The sequence below is a fragment of the Sminthopsis crassicaudata genome, chromosome 2 (genome assembly GCF_048593235.1).
Source record: "Sminthopsis crassicaudata isolate SCR6 chromosome 2, ASM4859323v1, whole genome shotgun sequence".
Lineage (NCBI taxonomy): Eukaryota > Metazoa > Chordata > Mammalia > Dasyuromorphia > Dasyuridae > Sminthopsis > Sminthopsis crassicaudata.
The window spans coordinates 529,021,956-529,038,798 of NC_133618.1; the positions used below are offsets into that span (position 1 = coordinate 529,021,956).

General features: G+C 33.9%; 1 protein-coding gene across 5 annotated transcripts in view; it reads left to right on the forward strand.

Annotated features, from left to right (window-relative positions):
* The window catches only part of TCF12 (transcription factor 12), a 411,883-nt gene that overhangs the window by 200,859 nt on the left and 194,181 nt on the right, over nt 1-16,843 (forward strand). For all 5 annotated transcript variants that reach the window (XM_074294613.1, XM_074294612.1, XM_074294614.1 and 2 more), the window contains one exon: nt 2,007-2,109. In XM_074294613.1, coding sequence (XP_074150714.1) covers nt 2,007-2,109 — 103 coding nt within the window. The remainder of the gene's footprint in view (nt 1-2,006; nt 2,110-16,843) is intronic.

The window sequence follows — 16,843 nt, forward strand, 5'->3', positions numbered from 1 at the left end:
ATTTAAAGATTCATGAGACAAAAAAGAATAATGCTTCTTATTGTGTATCAACATCACAAAGCACTTTGAAAATATCAGGTCATTTATTCTTTCAGCACCCTCCAGCAATGAAAGGAACACTGAGCAAATGTGGTATACAGATAGCATACACATTCTTCTTGATATATTTTCTTGTTGTTGGAATAGTTAGTTTTTAGAGGATGATAAGACACAATAATTGAGCATTTTGCTGGTAATACTGTTCTATTTTGTATGTATGTTTAAATAGGAGGACAAGTTATCAGCTAAGTGTAAAATATTAGTGTTTTCACTTGGTATTTTTGGCCTGTTTATTTCATACAACACAGAAGTAAAGTACATGCGATGACCTTAGCTAGAAGCCACTCCACCTTTCTGGGCAGCTGCTGATGTGAATTGCCTTTGTGACAGACGGGACCATCCATGGTCATGGTTACCAGAGGACACCCTTGTGGTCATAACCAAGTTATAAATGTCACCAACATTCTTTTTGAATGTCTATCACATGTGTATCAGTGATTCTAAAGGAGAAAAAATGAAACAAAGATTCATTTGGGAGTTAGGATTCTCGGGAGATTACTTTTAAAGCAGCATAGCAGAAGGAGTTGTGACATGCATCCATAAGCAATTGTCGTGATTTGACAGTTATTTAGCCCTCAGTTCCTAGCCCTTTGGTTGAACTGACAGCACGCCGGCAAAGATAGTGAGGCCTGTTTCAGCCCCATTAATGTCGTCTTGAATGTTAGCCTGCAGTCTGGAAAATGATAAATGTTCAGTGATTGATGATTTTATAGTCCCAGGGGATTCTGGGTGGTTTCTGGTTGCTGAAAGCCAGAGCAATTTTTTCCTTTGCATGGGCCTCTTTCTGTCAGTTTTTCTAGCATTTACTCTGATTTTTTTTTAAAGCAGAGTGTTTAGTTATGTCCCTGTAACTTTTCTTTAACCAAATTAAAAGTATTCAAAATTGTTTTTAAAAAAGAATTTTAGAGATTAAAGACTATGCCTAGTGAATTTTAGTTTTAGCACTTAAGGCACTTTTAATTCATAAAGTTGTTGTTTGGTTCAGATAACACTTAATTCCAGGGAAATTTTGGTGTTCCCTCTTTCTTCACTACCATTCCTTCTCTTTCTCCCTCAGAAAATCATTCTAAAGGAACAAAAATCATAGCACTCATGAAATGAAAAGATCTACTTTATTAGGTTTTTTCCAGAGTATATTTCATTTTTTCAGTTACTTTTAAAAGATAAAGTTGTAAAGAAAAAGTTTTCCTTTTGTATGCAATACCTACTTTTCCAAGGACTTTGTTAACTGTATTAGCATGAAAAATTTTGAATGGAATATTGTTTTTAATTTTGTATTTGCTAGGCAATAGATTTTTTAAAAACCAACTACTGGGGAGCGATATGTAGTGCTTTTCAACAAAGTTCCTAATTGCCTTACTTATAGTTGTTATAGTTGTAGGAACCAAAGTGGCAAGGAATCAGTGAGGAAAGAAATGTAGATATTTCCCTCTGTGTTGGTATCCATGATTATGTATTTTCTTATTATCAGGTTTTGGTGTTTAAACTTTTCCCTCTGATATGAAGAGCTTTTTAAAAGTTCATTGCAAACAAATTTTCCTAATAGATGCAATCTTTATACCCTTACTCCATGCCTAAAATCTCTCAGTCAACTACAGAAAATTATAAAATTTTAGAATATTGTTTGACAACAGTGTGACAAAAATGTTTATATTGAGAAACCTACAAAAGTTTTTTCTTTTTTTCTTTTTTTCCAGAGAAAAGTTCAACAAATACTTAGAAAATATTAATGGTACATTTGCTATAAAGTAGTGTTTTTCTTCTTCTTCTTCTTCTTTTTTTTAAATAAAACAATAAACAGAATGACCAATTATAAGTCTGTCTATTAATTAGGAGAGTGTCATTACACTCAATTAGCAGGACTGCCAAATAATCTCTTTAATACTCTGGTCTTTTTTTTTCCCTAGGGTTTTGCAGACAGCCCTCATTACAGTGATCACTTGAATGACAGTCGATTAGGGGCCCACGAAGGCTTGTCCCCGACACCTTTCATGAACTCAAATCTGATGGGTAAGTAGGTAATTCCCTCCGAGTAGCCCCCTCAAAGCCTCTTTGGTCAGAAAGAAGCATTTTTCATCCTCTTGTCTTAGTGCAACACATCAAGCATCTGGGAGTTTGTGAGTTTCTAGTAGCAACAGAGAGTTTCGCTCTACCGGGGGCTCTGCTGGTGGAGCTTGCTACTCCATAAAGGCCTGCCCTTCCCTTCACAAAGCATCATTGTCCTTCTCTCAGAAAGGAGGAGGCAGTGTTACAGCTGACAGTTCTGCTAGAAACTTGGTCAACAGGAGTATTATATAAGCTCCTTCTTTCTTTAGCAGAGAAGCACTATTTAAAAGAATTTCATGTTGTAGCATTTGTTTAAATGAGGTGAGGGAGTGGAAAGTGAATGTGGGGGTGTGTTTACCTGACTTCTGTAAACCCAGAGTAGATCAGGAAGGCCATTTTGCTTACTCTTGAAAACAGTTGTCTCCAAAAAGCAAAATCTCGCAACTGTTCATTCATTTCTCATTTACTTAATGTCACACAGAGACATTTTCTTATTGTTATATGCAGTTTACATGAAACAGGTTTTTTTCCTGTAAAAATGAAGATTATATATCAAAGTATACTTATCTATAAATAATTTCTATACAGTGGCATTCCCTGTCCATTTTCCCAACAACAATCCTCTTTTCTTGGTGCCCTATTTCTTATATAAAGGAGCATTGATCCTGCCAAAATGGAGTGAAATTTGGCAGATTTTTAAATGAAGTTTGATTGTTCCACTGATTTCCTTCCACATTTTCTCAACCTTGTGAAAAAGGATATCTATAACTATACTCTATCTCCCTGTTCGATGTTTTTCCCCTACTTCCCCAAAGTTGGGGCCTAACAATATAAAATGTTTGCGCTTAGGACAAAGACATAAAAGACACATTTACTTTCTATAAAGAAAGCAGTTGGTGCGATTGACATTGCTTGTATTACATATCCTGTTTCTTATGGATGTGACCTATTTTGTGATCTTAGCATTGTCTGTATAAGACACAGCCATGCTAATCTAAGTGGATTATCCAAATCCAAAATCCTAGTGGTCTGCAATTTCTTTTTTTTGTTGGCTTTATTCTCATTTCCTCCATGGTGTATAAGAGGCAGAATCTGAAATTGAAATATATTTATTGCCCAGGCCAGTAGATATCAGTTTAACGAGTGTCACTTGAAAACCAAATCTTGAGATGTGATAAAATAACTTTATCCCCAGTAAAATAGTTTTCTGTTCTTATTAGTTCAAAAATTAGCCTACTGAAAGTTTGTTGTTTTCCATTATTTAGCATAAGAAGAAGTCAGTTTTCATTCTTTATTTTTTTATTTTATTTTTATTTATTTATTTATTTTAGTGTCAGAATTTGTTTTTAAAAATTTGCTTTTTTCAGTTGGTGAAGTAAAACTTAATATATTTGGCATATATTAATGTTAAATTAAGTATTTCCAATCAATGTAATATTATAGGTAAGTATAGCTTGTCAAAGTGACACAAAGTTCTACTTAGTTTATTATGAGAGTGAAGGCTTGGGGAAAATGAGATTTTTATTTCTTGGAGTTTGGGCAGGAATTATAAATTTCTCAGTGGAGACCTTAATTTTAGAAACAAATTGCCCTTTTGTTATTGCTGTTGTTACCTTTATTATTAGCTCACAGAGATGACTCTAAATACAGTAGAATTACATCATTAGCACAGCTCAGAACTGAGGTGACTGTTGAGATTGCAGGGAATTGAGGATGGGAATTAAATGAATCATAAGAGGTATGCATGTCAGTCTCCTGCTTTGAGCAGCTGTTGACTAAAAATATTTCTGTAATTTACTTTGAGGTAACGTTTTCAGTTCTGCCTCAGTTGGAGCAATTATGAGTATGTGCCTATAATTCCGGCTGTTTCCAGATAATTATTATTAGAATCTTTTAAATAGTTATCTAATATCCAGTGTATAATATCAACATCTAAAATGGCCATGAAATAAAATAAAGTAACTGTGATATATAAGCAGCCTGGTCTCTTCTCCACAGTTCACAGAACATAATTTGCATTCTTCTGAATTGCATTGCATAGTTAATCAGGTACAGCTTTAGAAACCATAAGTTTTCCTTTGGAAGTTTTAACCATCTAATCTGAAAGTGTTCATTTACATATGGGGGGTGGGGGTGGAGGAGGGATAACCCTGGAAAGATTAGCTAGAAATGTTGAAAAAGAATTCACTAGTCATTAGCAATATCTGATTTACTATACTTCCTTCTCTTTATTTTCAGTAAAAGTGATCAAATGAGGTATTTTAACTGAGTATATTGTCAATCTAACATCATAGTCTAAAGACTATCTGCATGACAATAGCTTGCTCTTGGAAATGAATGTCTTTCAAATTGTAGAGCTGCTCCAGACAGCCACAACCAATCCAACTTGATGTGAGCTGCAGTAATTGAGCACTTAAGATACAAGGAGATATGTGGGTTTATTGCACAAGGTAAAGCTCCTGTGAATGGCTGCATTTTTTTTTTTTTTTTTGAGCTGTTTCATAATTTAAAGGAGTTTGAGCTGAGAAGCTTAAGTTTGTCAAAACAGGCAAAACAGGCCAGGCAGGGTTAGAAGAAGGTTTATCCACAGAGACCTGATCATCATCACAATAGGTGTCTTTTTCTTAGTAGAAGCTGTGGCTGAGGAATTTCACTGAAACAGTTAAAGCTGGTACAGAAAGCAGCAACATATTTCATCATTGCTGTCAACATTTAAAGGCACCATTAAAAGGGGTGGGGGAGAAGAGGAGAGAATTGTATGTCGAGGGAATGTTGTTATTTTGAGTATTATGTTCAGCCATAAGCACATTTGCCTGAAGAGATAGTGGATTATAAAGTGCCACTGTCTTTCATGATGGAGCTCTCAAACATTTTAATGATCTTGTACATTGCAAAAAAGAGAAATTTTGTCTAACAAGGGTTGATAATGATTCAATAATGAACAATTTGCCACAGAAAGATGCATTTCCATATTCATTTAGATATTTTTGAAGTGTTTTGCACAGGAAGTAAAGCTATTATGTTGGATCAGTTAGTGTTCCTCTCTAATGAATTCTAGAATTATCCTGTTGATTTGTCAGTATGGAAAAGAGGGCTTTTCTTGTATTTCAAGTGAAATAAGTACATCCTTTTGGCACAAGGGTAAGTAATTAGCATCAAACAGATTTGTATTCTTTCAAAGTGAAGCTGAGATACATTGACCGTAGCTATGAATTCCTGTAGTATTCCTAAGCAAAGTTTGATCTTATTTCCAGATCTCTTCTGTGTTGGTTGTTTTTTTTCCTCTGTAAGAGAATATTCCAATTAAAGTTCCCTTCTTTCTTTTAACTCCCACTTTTATTATTCTTCCCCTACTCTCCCTCCTTTGTTTGATAGATGTCATTCATAGCAGTTAAGGATTAATCAGTTTTATTTTATGGAAATCTTCTAATATCCCCACTGTTTTTGCCTTAACTTTTAATATTAATACCATTGACCTATTCTAAAGGAAAGAAATAAAATAGGTGGGGAGAGGAAAGTGTTGAAGTACTGATTTGCCAAGAAATTTTGGACTTACACAGTATACCTTTTTATAAAACTTGTACATTGTGTCTGAGACCTCATTTGAACTTCATGGATTATTCAATCGTTGGTCCAAAATAGTCTATATTATGTTTAGTTAAGAGAACAATGAATGAGTCAAGACTCAGGTTCTAATTGCAGGTCTATTATGTATTAGCTAATAGACCTTCAGCAACACCTTACTATGTTATTTTCCTCATTGAGGGAATTGAATTATCATTCATCTAACATCCCTTTCAACTCTAAAAATGTTGATTCTGTAATCTGACTATTAGCATGAGATAATAGGAGAGGGGGTGGGATTTAGAGAAAGCAAAGGAGTTCAAATTGGGCAAAGTCAGTTAAATTTTTTTAGGCCTCAGTTTCCTCATTTGATTAATGAGAGAGTTAGAACAAATATTCTTAAGGGCCCTTACATTCTTATATCTAGTAATATCTCTATATGGTACAGAGAGGAGCCTAGATAATCATCAGCATTTTGCCAGTTGAAAAAAATGAGGTCACTTAATTAGTTTAGTGGGAAAGCAGGGTAAAATCAGCCAGTGCTCCTGACCCCTAATTCAGTGTTCTATTTATTAATACAACTTATTTAGATAGAACAGCACTCTTGTGGACCCCATCCATCTCAAGGGGTGATTTTAAAGATAAAATTAATCTATGATAACATTCTGAAAAGTAAAAAGTGTGATGTTAATTGTAATTATCCATTTAGTACGTCATTAAAGACTCATAGTAACTCATAATTGTTTTTACTTCCATTGTCTACATATCAAACACCCCTAGATTTAAAATATTTAACTTAAGTTACTTTCTAATGCCTCCCTTCCTTCTTGCCCTTGAAATCTTTCCCCAGCTAGAGCTTTCTCTTTCCTCATTTCTCATTACCTTCTGTGTTTAAGGAATATGGTGATCATCAGGCTACCATTAGTATTATTTTAGTTATGTCATGGTTTAAATAGCTGTAGAGTGGCCAGCCTCCTGTCCTTGTCTAGTCCTTTCTCATTCTCATTTGGTCACTTCATGCTGGGCATCTTATTCTTTCCTCAATGTTCTTTTGCTCACATCTTCCCTCTCTTGAGATTTCAGCTCTTCCCCCACCTTTTTTTTTTTTCAGTTATAACTAGACTCTATATTCTCTGAATCAGATTACAGTAAGGATTTCTGTCCTGTAGGCATCTATTTCAGATATATTACAACTCCATGTGAAACAGGTTGCTGCTGGGTTTTGTGGAATGTAACATCTTTTAAATATTATTTCTATAGAAAAAGGAATTTTGAATTTCAAACCAATTGGCTTGTCAATATTAGACTTTTGGAACACAATTCAATCTTAGGGTACATTGCATGCAGTATAGGAGCAGCTCACCTATATATCTGTGGTCAATAAACTCACCGAGACTTTTAGTATCTCTTGGCTTAGCTATGAAGTCTCCAGTTCATGCAGATTTATCTTTGCTCAGAACTTTTTCAGTTTCCTTTTGTCTGCTGAAGTAAGTTTGGTCTCTTTAACTTGGCATTCAAGATTTTTGACATTCTAGAACAATGTTCAACAATTTATTATTTCTCATATTACTCTTTAACAAATTCTTTACAGTCAAACCAATCTGCTTGCTATTGTTCATTGTATTTTTCTATTGTTTGAATGTTCTTCAATGTCTTATGAAACTATAGCAATTTTTAAATTCCTAACTTGATCAAAAATGATCTTCTGTTCATGCACTTTTTTTCATTGTTTCCCCTTTAGATTTTTTTTTTTTTTTTTTTTTTTTGAGGGCAAGAACCATGCATTTGCCTTTCTTCATATCAACTTAATAAATCTGAATTGACTAATTGACTCTTGGGAGCCCACTATTTTATTTGTACCTCTTTTATGCACTTAAATATGATCTTATATTATAATATCTGTGTATCTCTTCCTGCTAGATGACAACCTCTGTGTAGACAGAGGACCTGCTACTATCATTTTTATACTTCAAAGAATCTAGCAAGCTGGCCTGCACATATTAGGTACTGAACAGATATACATGTTCTGTCTGTGAAATCAAATACTTCCTAGGAATATATTTGAGGTTCTTTTTAGTATTTGATTGGACTGCTTTTTTAAAAAAAATCATTTTGAAGGACTTTCTTTGATGCAACACTGTTTATCTCAGCCCCACACATCTATGACAGATTTCTGACCAATAGTTTGCTCTGCAGAACTATAGAATAGAATCCTTCTGTGACCACCTTTAAATGTGAGTTCCATGGTTTTAATTACTATGGACTTTTTAATTTAAGTTTGGTAAATTAAGTGGCTACATATTGATATTCTTAGTTTTAGTCTCACTATCTGATTGAGCAGTTCACCATAATGCATTCACGTTAGAGTTGCTCAAGTCAGGTTTCCTTAAGAATGCATGAAGCCTTTGCAATTATTTTACTATATAGTATTCACCACAGTATCATGTGAAATTTAATTCTTGATAAGTGTTTTATAATGCTATTTTGCTACTGATACTATCACTGAATTTGGCAGTTTTTTCCCTTGCTTGCCAGGCTTAAATCGGGGTGAGAGTTCATGAAGGCATTGTAGTCCATTGTATTTAGAATTAGAGCTGTTTACTCAGTGTTCAGGACTGGAATAGGGAGGCCTTGTTTAGAATCCTGGAAACTGTTTGGCACCCCTTCAAAATGATGAGCTGGAACTGGGTGAGCTGGTTGTAGTCTTTCAAAAGCTGTATTTACTCACATAACAAGTCATATTTTTTTGTCCTAGCCTTTCAAGCCCCCATGGAAGATTATGGTTCTTTTTGGTATAAGTACCAGCAGAAAACGTTTGCCTGTGCAACAAAAATATAACCTACAACTTTCTTCTGTCTATAGCATTTCTCTTATCTAGTAACATTTTTTTTACCTTTATTTGATTTTAAACAACTGCCAATATATTTAAACCATATTTTGAACTACTTTGGTTATATTATTTAAAGGTGTTTAAACACTCTAGGTTTTTATTTAAAACAATAGTCTTCTTATAAATATGTGGGGGTGGTGTTTAGTGTAAATACTATATGCTACAGAATCTCAATTTTGGGGTGAATCTTTGCAATTTTTGTACTGAGACAAACAATATTTTGATATCATTTCTATTAAATAGTCCTCTTTGGTTACTTAATAGAAATAAAAATAATATACTGTTCAACATGGCTAAAAATCAAGAAGTTTTGGATGACTGATTTTTATGGATACTTAGAATCATGTGAAAAGAACAAAAAACTTCACCATAGCATTCACATTTGAGAGTTTTGTACTTACTTGATTTAAATAAGTTTGGATTATAACTTTTTGTCTTAGAAAATGTAAACAGATATTTCCACCTTTGTGTAGCAAAATGACTATATGCATTGTTGTACTGTAATACATGATTTTGTTTTTCACTTTTATGGTATCTCAGGAGAATGGTTAGATTTCAGGTTTTCTTTACATTATCTAGGGAATTGCAATTAAAAAGGAATCGGCATCCAATACTGCTGTACAGCAAATTAAATCAATTAGTTTATTTATAGTTAACTGTTACAAATTTTTGTGGTGTTTTTTTTTTTTTTTTTTTTTGCATGATCTCAAGTGGCCCTCTACATAATATAAGAACACTTTAAGCAATAGAATAACTGTTGTTTTATTTTTAGATTGTGGAAAATTTCAGACCTTTTACACATTAGTATGATGATGGAAGATCATCATAAAGTTGCTGTCCCTTCTGCACTGACAAAGCAGATTTTTATTATATTTTTATTATATTATATTTTCTACTACTGCTTTGTCAAGTTTAAAGTATATTTTGTCATATTTATTCAAGTTTTTCTCTTATCAGCTGTTATCATGGTAGAACAAAAATAGCTCTCTAGAGCAAAAAATTTAAATTTCTCAATAAGAAATGTAAAAATTCAATTTATAGAATGACAGGTTTAAAATTGGATAAAACACTTTAAAAGATCATCTTGTTGCATCCCTTTGCTTTTTTTTTTTTTAATGGTTTTTATTTACCAGATATATGCATGGGTAATTTTACAACATTGACAATTGCCAAACCTTTTGTTCTAATTTTCCCCTCCCCCCCCAGATGGCAGGTTGACCAATACATGTTAAATATGTTAAAGTATAAATTAAATACAATATATGTATACATGTCCAAACAATTGTTTTGCCGTACAAAAAGAATCAGACTTTGAAATAGTGTACAATTAGCCTGTGAAGGAAATCCAAAATGCGGGTGGACAAAAATAGAGGGATTGGGAATTCTAAGTAGAGGTTCATAGTTATCTCCCAGAGTTCTTTCGCTGGATGTAGCTGGTTCAGTTCATTACTGCTCTATTGGAACTGATTTGGTTCACCTCATTGTTGAAGATTTCCATTGATGAAGAATTCCATCAGAATTGATCGTCATATAGTATTGTTGTTGAAGTATACAACAATCTCCTGGTCCTTCTCATTTCACTTAGCATCAGTTCATGTAAGTCTCTCCAGGCTTTTCTGAAATCATCCTGTTGGTCATTTCTTACAGAACAATAATATTCCATAACAATTTATTCAGCCATTCTCTAATTGATGGGCATCCACTCAGTTTCCAGTTTCTGGCTACTACAAAGAGGGCTGCCACAAACATTCTTGCACATACAGATCCTTTTCACTTCTTTAAGATCTCTTTGGGATATACATCCCTTTGCTTTTAAAAGACAAGAGTAGGGGCAGCTAGGTGGTGCAGTGGATAGAGCACCAGCCCTGAAGTCAGGAGGACCTGAGTTCAAATCTGGTCTCAGACACTTAACACTTCCTAGCTGTGTGACCCTGGGCAAGTCACTTAACCCCAGCCTCAGGGGGGAAAAAAAGTCAAGAATAAAAGGTTGAATGACTTGGCTAAAATCTCACAGGTAATAGTCAGCAGTTTTTCCATTTTTTTCTTTCTCATACTCATTTTACAGATGAGGAAACTGAAGCAATCGGGGTTACGTGACATGCCCAAGGCAACATTCTGCACCAGGTCTTTGTAGAAATAATTTCTATAGAACAAATATCAGTTATAGAATTCAATAAATTTTAGCTTTAGCATAGAATTATCATTTTAGGATTTAACATAAAACTATTAACGGTTTATGTTTAAAGAGTTTTCTGATTTGATATGCTATTCATCTCTAATTTTTAGCTGTCTCTCTCACATCTGAAAGATTTGAGAGCTGATATGATGCTCTGCATTTGTTGTGATACAGTTGTTCTTATAAATTTCTTCCCAGGTATTACATTAAATGAATTCTGCTCACACTGAAGAATTGCTCTCATCTGTTTTTCATTTTCCTTTAGTGAAAGCTAATGGGTTTCAAGGAAATTAAATTACGCAGTCATTTAGTGACAGCATTAAGTGCAGAGCATTTCTCTCCTTGAGTTTTCTCCTCCTTTTTTTCCTTTTTAGACATATGAACATATGTTAAGCACATATTTTTCTTCTACATTTTTTCTGTTAAGATTTCAATCAAGTGACTTTATAAAATGTATTAATATTACCTTTTTTTTTCAGCTGAAAGAGAAGTACTTTTTCTCATTATTGTAGCAGGTGTCTATTTATTTGCATTTTCTTCATAGAAGTGTTAGGAGCTGGAGTATATGTGTACATGTGTGCTTACACATATATGTATGCTCACATTTGCTGGCTCATAGCATCTGGGGCAATTAAAATAGTAGCCTGGGTTATCGTGCATAGAATCCTGTCAGTCATATAATTTACATGTTCTTTTCATTCTCTTAATATCTTCCTCACTTTTCCTCAATATTTGTAAAACACTAGAGTATCTCAATGTTATCCAGCTGTTTTCTCTATTCAGCAGACTTACAATTTTTTTGTATTTACTATGGTTTATCTGGGAGAAAGAATTCCATGTCAACAATTAGAAATTGGTACCTTGAAAAACAATACATTTTACTGTAGTAATGAAGAAGAAACAAGGGTAGTCACTCTTGTCATCATCATCATCAGTATTGGAACTCTGATCATTGGTATAGGGAAAGTGCTCCAGTGAAGAAACTTATTCCACCAATGCATAATTTTTTCAACTTACTGTCCTAGGCTGTTGCCTAGAGCACTGAGAGATTTTCACTTAGCAGCTGTTATATAGCCAGTATATGTAAGAGGTAGAACTCTAAACCAGATCTCCCTAGTTCTTATTTGACGTCTCCCTCTAGGCCATACTGCCATGATGATGATGATGATGATGATGATGGTAGTGGTAATGGTGTGGTAGCAGAGCAGCCTACAATATAGAATGTATTTGACATTTATTTATTATTCTTATTACCATTTTACAGATAAGGAAACTGAGGCTATGGGAAGTTTAGTGACATGTCTAGGATCACAGTCAGTAAGTGTCAGAGCCAGGATTTGAACCTGAATCTTGGTTTGAAGTTCAGTTTTCTTAACAGTATGTTAAATGACCTCTTAGAATCCAGTAACACTGACAGCTTAGATACCTTCTAAAACTTTACTTCAGAACTAAACTGATTCTGATTCTAATTCTTAATGATGATTGGGAAGAAATGGAACACTCTTAGCCAGCCAAACAATCCTCACTATACACTGTACATATTCCCAATTTGATAATTTTGTTCATGACATTTTACCATAACTTCTATCATAATTAAATTTCTTCTTCTTCCTCCACATTTATCTATATCATAATCTTGTCATTTCTCATTTATACCTCCTCTCCTCTGACACAGTTATGATCCCAATGCAAATGCTTATCACCTCATAGACTATTGTTATATCCCGCTAGTGGGTCCCCCTGTGTCAAATTTGTCCTCACTCCTGTCCATTTGCCTCTCAGCTGTCAAATACCATCTTAAAGCTCAGTTATGACTGAACAGTGCCCATCATTTACTTAGTCAATTGCAATGCTTCCCTCTTGTCACCAAGATCAAATACAAAATCCTTTGTTTAGCTTTTAAAGTCTTCCATATCCTACCAAGTTTCCTTCCTTCCCAGTCTTCTTACACTTTGATCCAACGACAATGGCATCCTTTATTATTTGCAGTAGACATTCTATTTCCCAATACTGAGCTTTTCCCCTTGCTATGCTTTATACTTGGAATTCTCTTCTTTATCTCCATCTCTTAATTTCCCTAGCATCCTTCAAGATTCACCTTAAGTATCACCTTCTACAGGAAGCCTTTCCTAACACTCTTTAATACCAGTGCCTTTCCACTGCTGATTATCTCCTACTTATTTTACCTATCTGTTTGTTTGTCTATCTATCTATCTGTCAATCTATCTATTGGTCTCCCTACCTATATGTGGTTTTTCCCCACATTGCCTCCTTTAATAGATTCTTAGTTGCTGGTGAGCAATGACTGCCTTTTGTCTTTCTTTATATCTCCAGTGCTTAGCATAATTCCTGGCATATAGTAGCTACTGACTTAATAATAAATGCTTGTTAATTAAGTTAAATTTAAATCTAAGACTGACTTCTGATATAAAAATCTGTCCCATGTTAGTTTGTCTCTTTGATATTTTGGTTCCTCAGCATGAGAATCATACAACTCATTGGGTTTTATATTTTCTATAGTTACCAGGATGGTGCTCTAAACTGAGAAGGTAAGAATAATTTTATAGTATTAATAATGGAAATACAGATTAGGAAGCAGGCCATGTGGAAAAGCTTTGTCGCAATATGTCTAAAGGGAAACCCTAGGACCAGAAATTCAGTTTAAGTTTGACTTGCCTTGCTAAGAAGTTGTGTGACCTGATAAATTGTCAGAGAAATACTGGTTTAAGTCAAGTCTAAAAAGAAAGTAGGTATTACTGATTTTTTTTTTCTTTAATGAGTGTTTCTCTTTGTCTCACATACATTGAAAGAATCTTGAACTTGTGAACTATAATATAGAGATATTTATTCATTCATAATTAGGTAAAGATGATAAAATGCAGACATGTTGGCAGCTAGAGCTGAATATTGCTATTAGGATACTCATTTGTATCATTTCTTAACTGCAATAGCTTATGGTCTGAGTAAAACTGAGTGTTTCTGACAGGCTTACTGTGAACTAAATAATGTAGATATAAATCTCTAGTAGTAGGTATTTCTGTGGTATAAATCCTGTGGGAACTATAGAAAAGGCTATCATATAGAAATTAGTTAAAGAGTATTTAGTTAAATTCTTTTCTTCTAAAAACACTTTTGGCAGATTACTATAGCAAAGTAAGTGTTCTAGTAAAATTACTTATATATCTCTTGTTTTTATCAAATAGTTAGAAATCTGTGAAATTGTAAAATAAGATGGTATCAAGAGGCAGTTAGATGGGGAGTGAATAGAGCTCCAGCCCTGAAGTCAGGATGACCTGAGTTCAAATCTGGTCTCAGACACTTAACATTTCCTAACTGTATGAACTGGGGCAAGTCACTTAACCCCAGTTGCCTCAGCAAAAGAAAAAAAAATCATTAAAACCCTGTTAAATTGTCAGAAGAGAAGGAAGATCTTTCCTTCATTCAGAAAACTGTTGTTAGATATTTATTGTGCATATATCCCTGTGCCACATGCTTTATGTAGGGATGTGACTTCTTAGACTATAAACTTCAGAAGGGCAGGAACCATGTACCATTATCTTTAAATTTCCCCCAGATATAGCATAGTGGTTTACCTACAGAAGGCACTTAATATATATTTATTCAAAGAACCATTGGAAAACTAGAAGATTGCTGCTTGCCCCCGAGGAATCAATTACCAAGAGGCAAACTAGATAATGGTGACAAATTTGAACAAGTGCAAGATGATTATTTAATTACATCTTCTATATTAGAACTGCAGTATGGTGTTTTGAAAAGACTGCTGGACATGAAGTCTGCTGGCTCTAACACTTCCTAGATACTTTGTGATCTTTGTGTGATCCCTTACAAATCCATTAACTTTTTTAAGTTGAGCTTTTTTTTTCTTTTCTTTTTTTTTTCATTTACTACTATTTATACTTCTACCTTAAAGGGTTATTGTGAGAAAAATGCTCTATCAGTTTTAAAATGTCATACAAATGTGAGATATTGTTACATGTTAATTTTAACATTTGTAAATTAGGAACAGAAGCTGTGATTAAGAAGGCAACATAAGGACACTGAACATTTAATGAATTGGGATTGAAGGGAGAGGTAGGTGGCCAGCAAATTGGAGAGAGGTTCAGAAGGAGAGATGAAAAGGAGGTAAAGGCAAATTTCCTGTACTTTGTAAATTTTACTAAAAATCAGCTCAATGTCAACTTTGTTTCTCCTAGGGACTATAGAGGAAGACACTGCCCTCCCACTTACCTTAAGACAGTATACTTGTCTAAATACTGTCAGGTCATTTAATTTTCATATACTTTTTCTTCTTTCTTCTTTTCTCCCTCCCTCCTTCCATCCATTCCTTCCTTCCTTTTTTCTTTTCCTGTCATTGTCATCATCGACAGTGTCGTTGTTTACCTTCATTGTCTCCTCCTCCTCCTTTTCCTCTTCCTCCTTCTAGTTCTCATCTTCCCTCTCCTTGTCCTTCTTTCTCCCTTTCCTCCTCATTATTATTAAGTGATCTATTCTGAGCAGCAATGTGTTATTTTTCAAAGCAATTTATTCAACTGAGAAGTTTAAGATGAAGCAATTAAATCTCAAACTTCTTTCATTGTTGCAGTCTGTCAGTTTTTCTGGCTGTAAGCTATGTTTATCTGCTGTGAGGTTCACTGATATATTCAAAAACTAAGGAGGATACTATCCTCCCTGGATATGTATAGCTCAGTTCTCATTTTGGGGATCATCCAAGTGATGCTGGAAGATTTAAAGTGTTTAAAGATGTTTAAGTGTTTTAAAGACACAAGATTTTTTTCTTAAGAAGAGGGCTAGGGTCTTTAAACATGTGTATGTGTCGATAACACTCATGTGCACGCATGTGCACACATTCACACACACTCGCGTGCACGCACATAGCACACACACACTGATGTTGTAACTTCCCCATGAGGCAAGTACTTAGAAACCCACATAATAATTATAACTATTCTCATTACAAATAGGAGAATGCTTAAAGCCCAGTGGTGATTAAAAGATAATTTTGTAATTTTTGACTGCAACTTGCTTTTTCTTTTCAATAAAAATGCTCGATGTTTCATAAATAATGTTGATAATATAAAATGTTTCATCGGTTCAGTAACAAATACTTAAAATGTTTACTAATTACCTAATATATTCCATGGTTATTACAACATTTAAATTAAATTTTAACACTCCTGCATTTGAATAGAGTATCATAGAAAGGAGCTCTATATTGTCACTTGCTATTTTAAGATGGACATTGAAATGATAACTGCTGAATATGATGTGATCTTTTATCCCCTCGGCACTTGCTACAATTAGTTTTCCATTTTTCTTTGTTAAAAAATATAGCAACATTGTTTGAATTTAAGTCACAGATGAAATGTTTTAGACAGCACTTAAAGCACCTGGCACATAGTAGGCATTTAATGCTTATTTACTGACTGATATTACTCTGAGCAGCATTTATGTTTTAATTCACCTATAAATATTTGCCTATTAATTGAAAATGGATGTGTTTCAGTATAAGAATATTACTTCCTTCTTTTATTCTGAGCAGCAGTCAAAAGGGGGAAAGATGACTAACCACCAAATGAATAGCATAATATAATAGATATAATCTTCTCACTCAACATGTACATTGTCCTTATAACAGAATTTTAAAAGCAAAATCTACCCAATATTTCTGTGCATTAAAAATTGTGAAAAATTTTGAGAAAGAAAATCAACCCTAAATCATCCAGCAAGTTGTAAAGATCCAATTTTCTCTTCATACACGCTCATTTTTTAACTAGCAACACATAACAATTTTTAATATGTCTAGTTAGTGCCATAATAGATTGCTTTGAAACATAATAGCTCCAAAGGTCAATAAATGTACACATTAGGAAAGATTTAATTAATATGATCAGCAATTGAGATCTAAAAAATATAAGCAATATCTTTGTTTACCTGTTTATTAAAGTTTTCTTGTTCCCTATAACTCATTTCAAAGACATGTCCCCAGAGAACAGAAAACATAGAAGAGATTATGCTTTGGTCATTTAAGGTTAAGAGACTGAACAAGT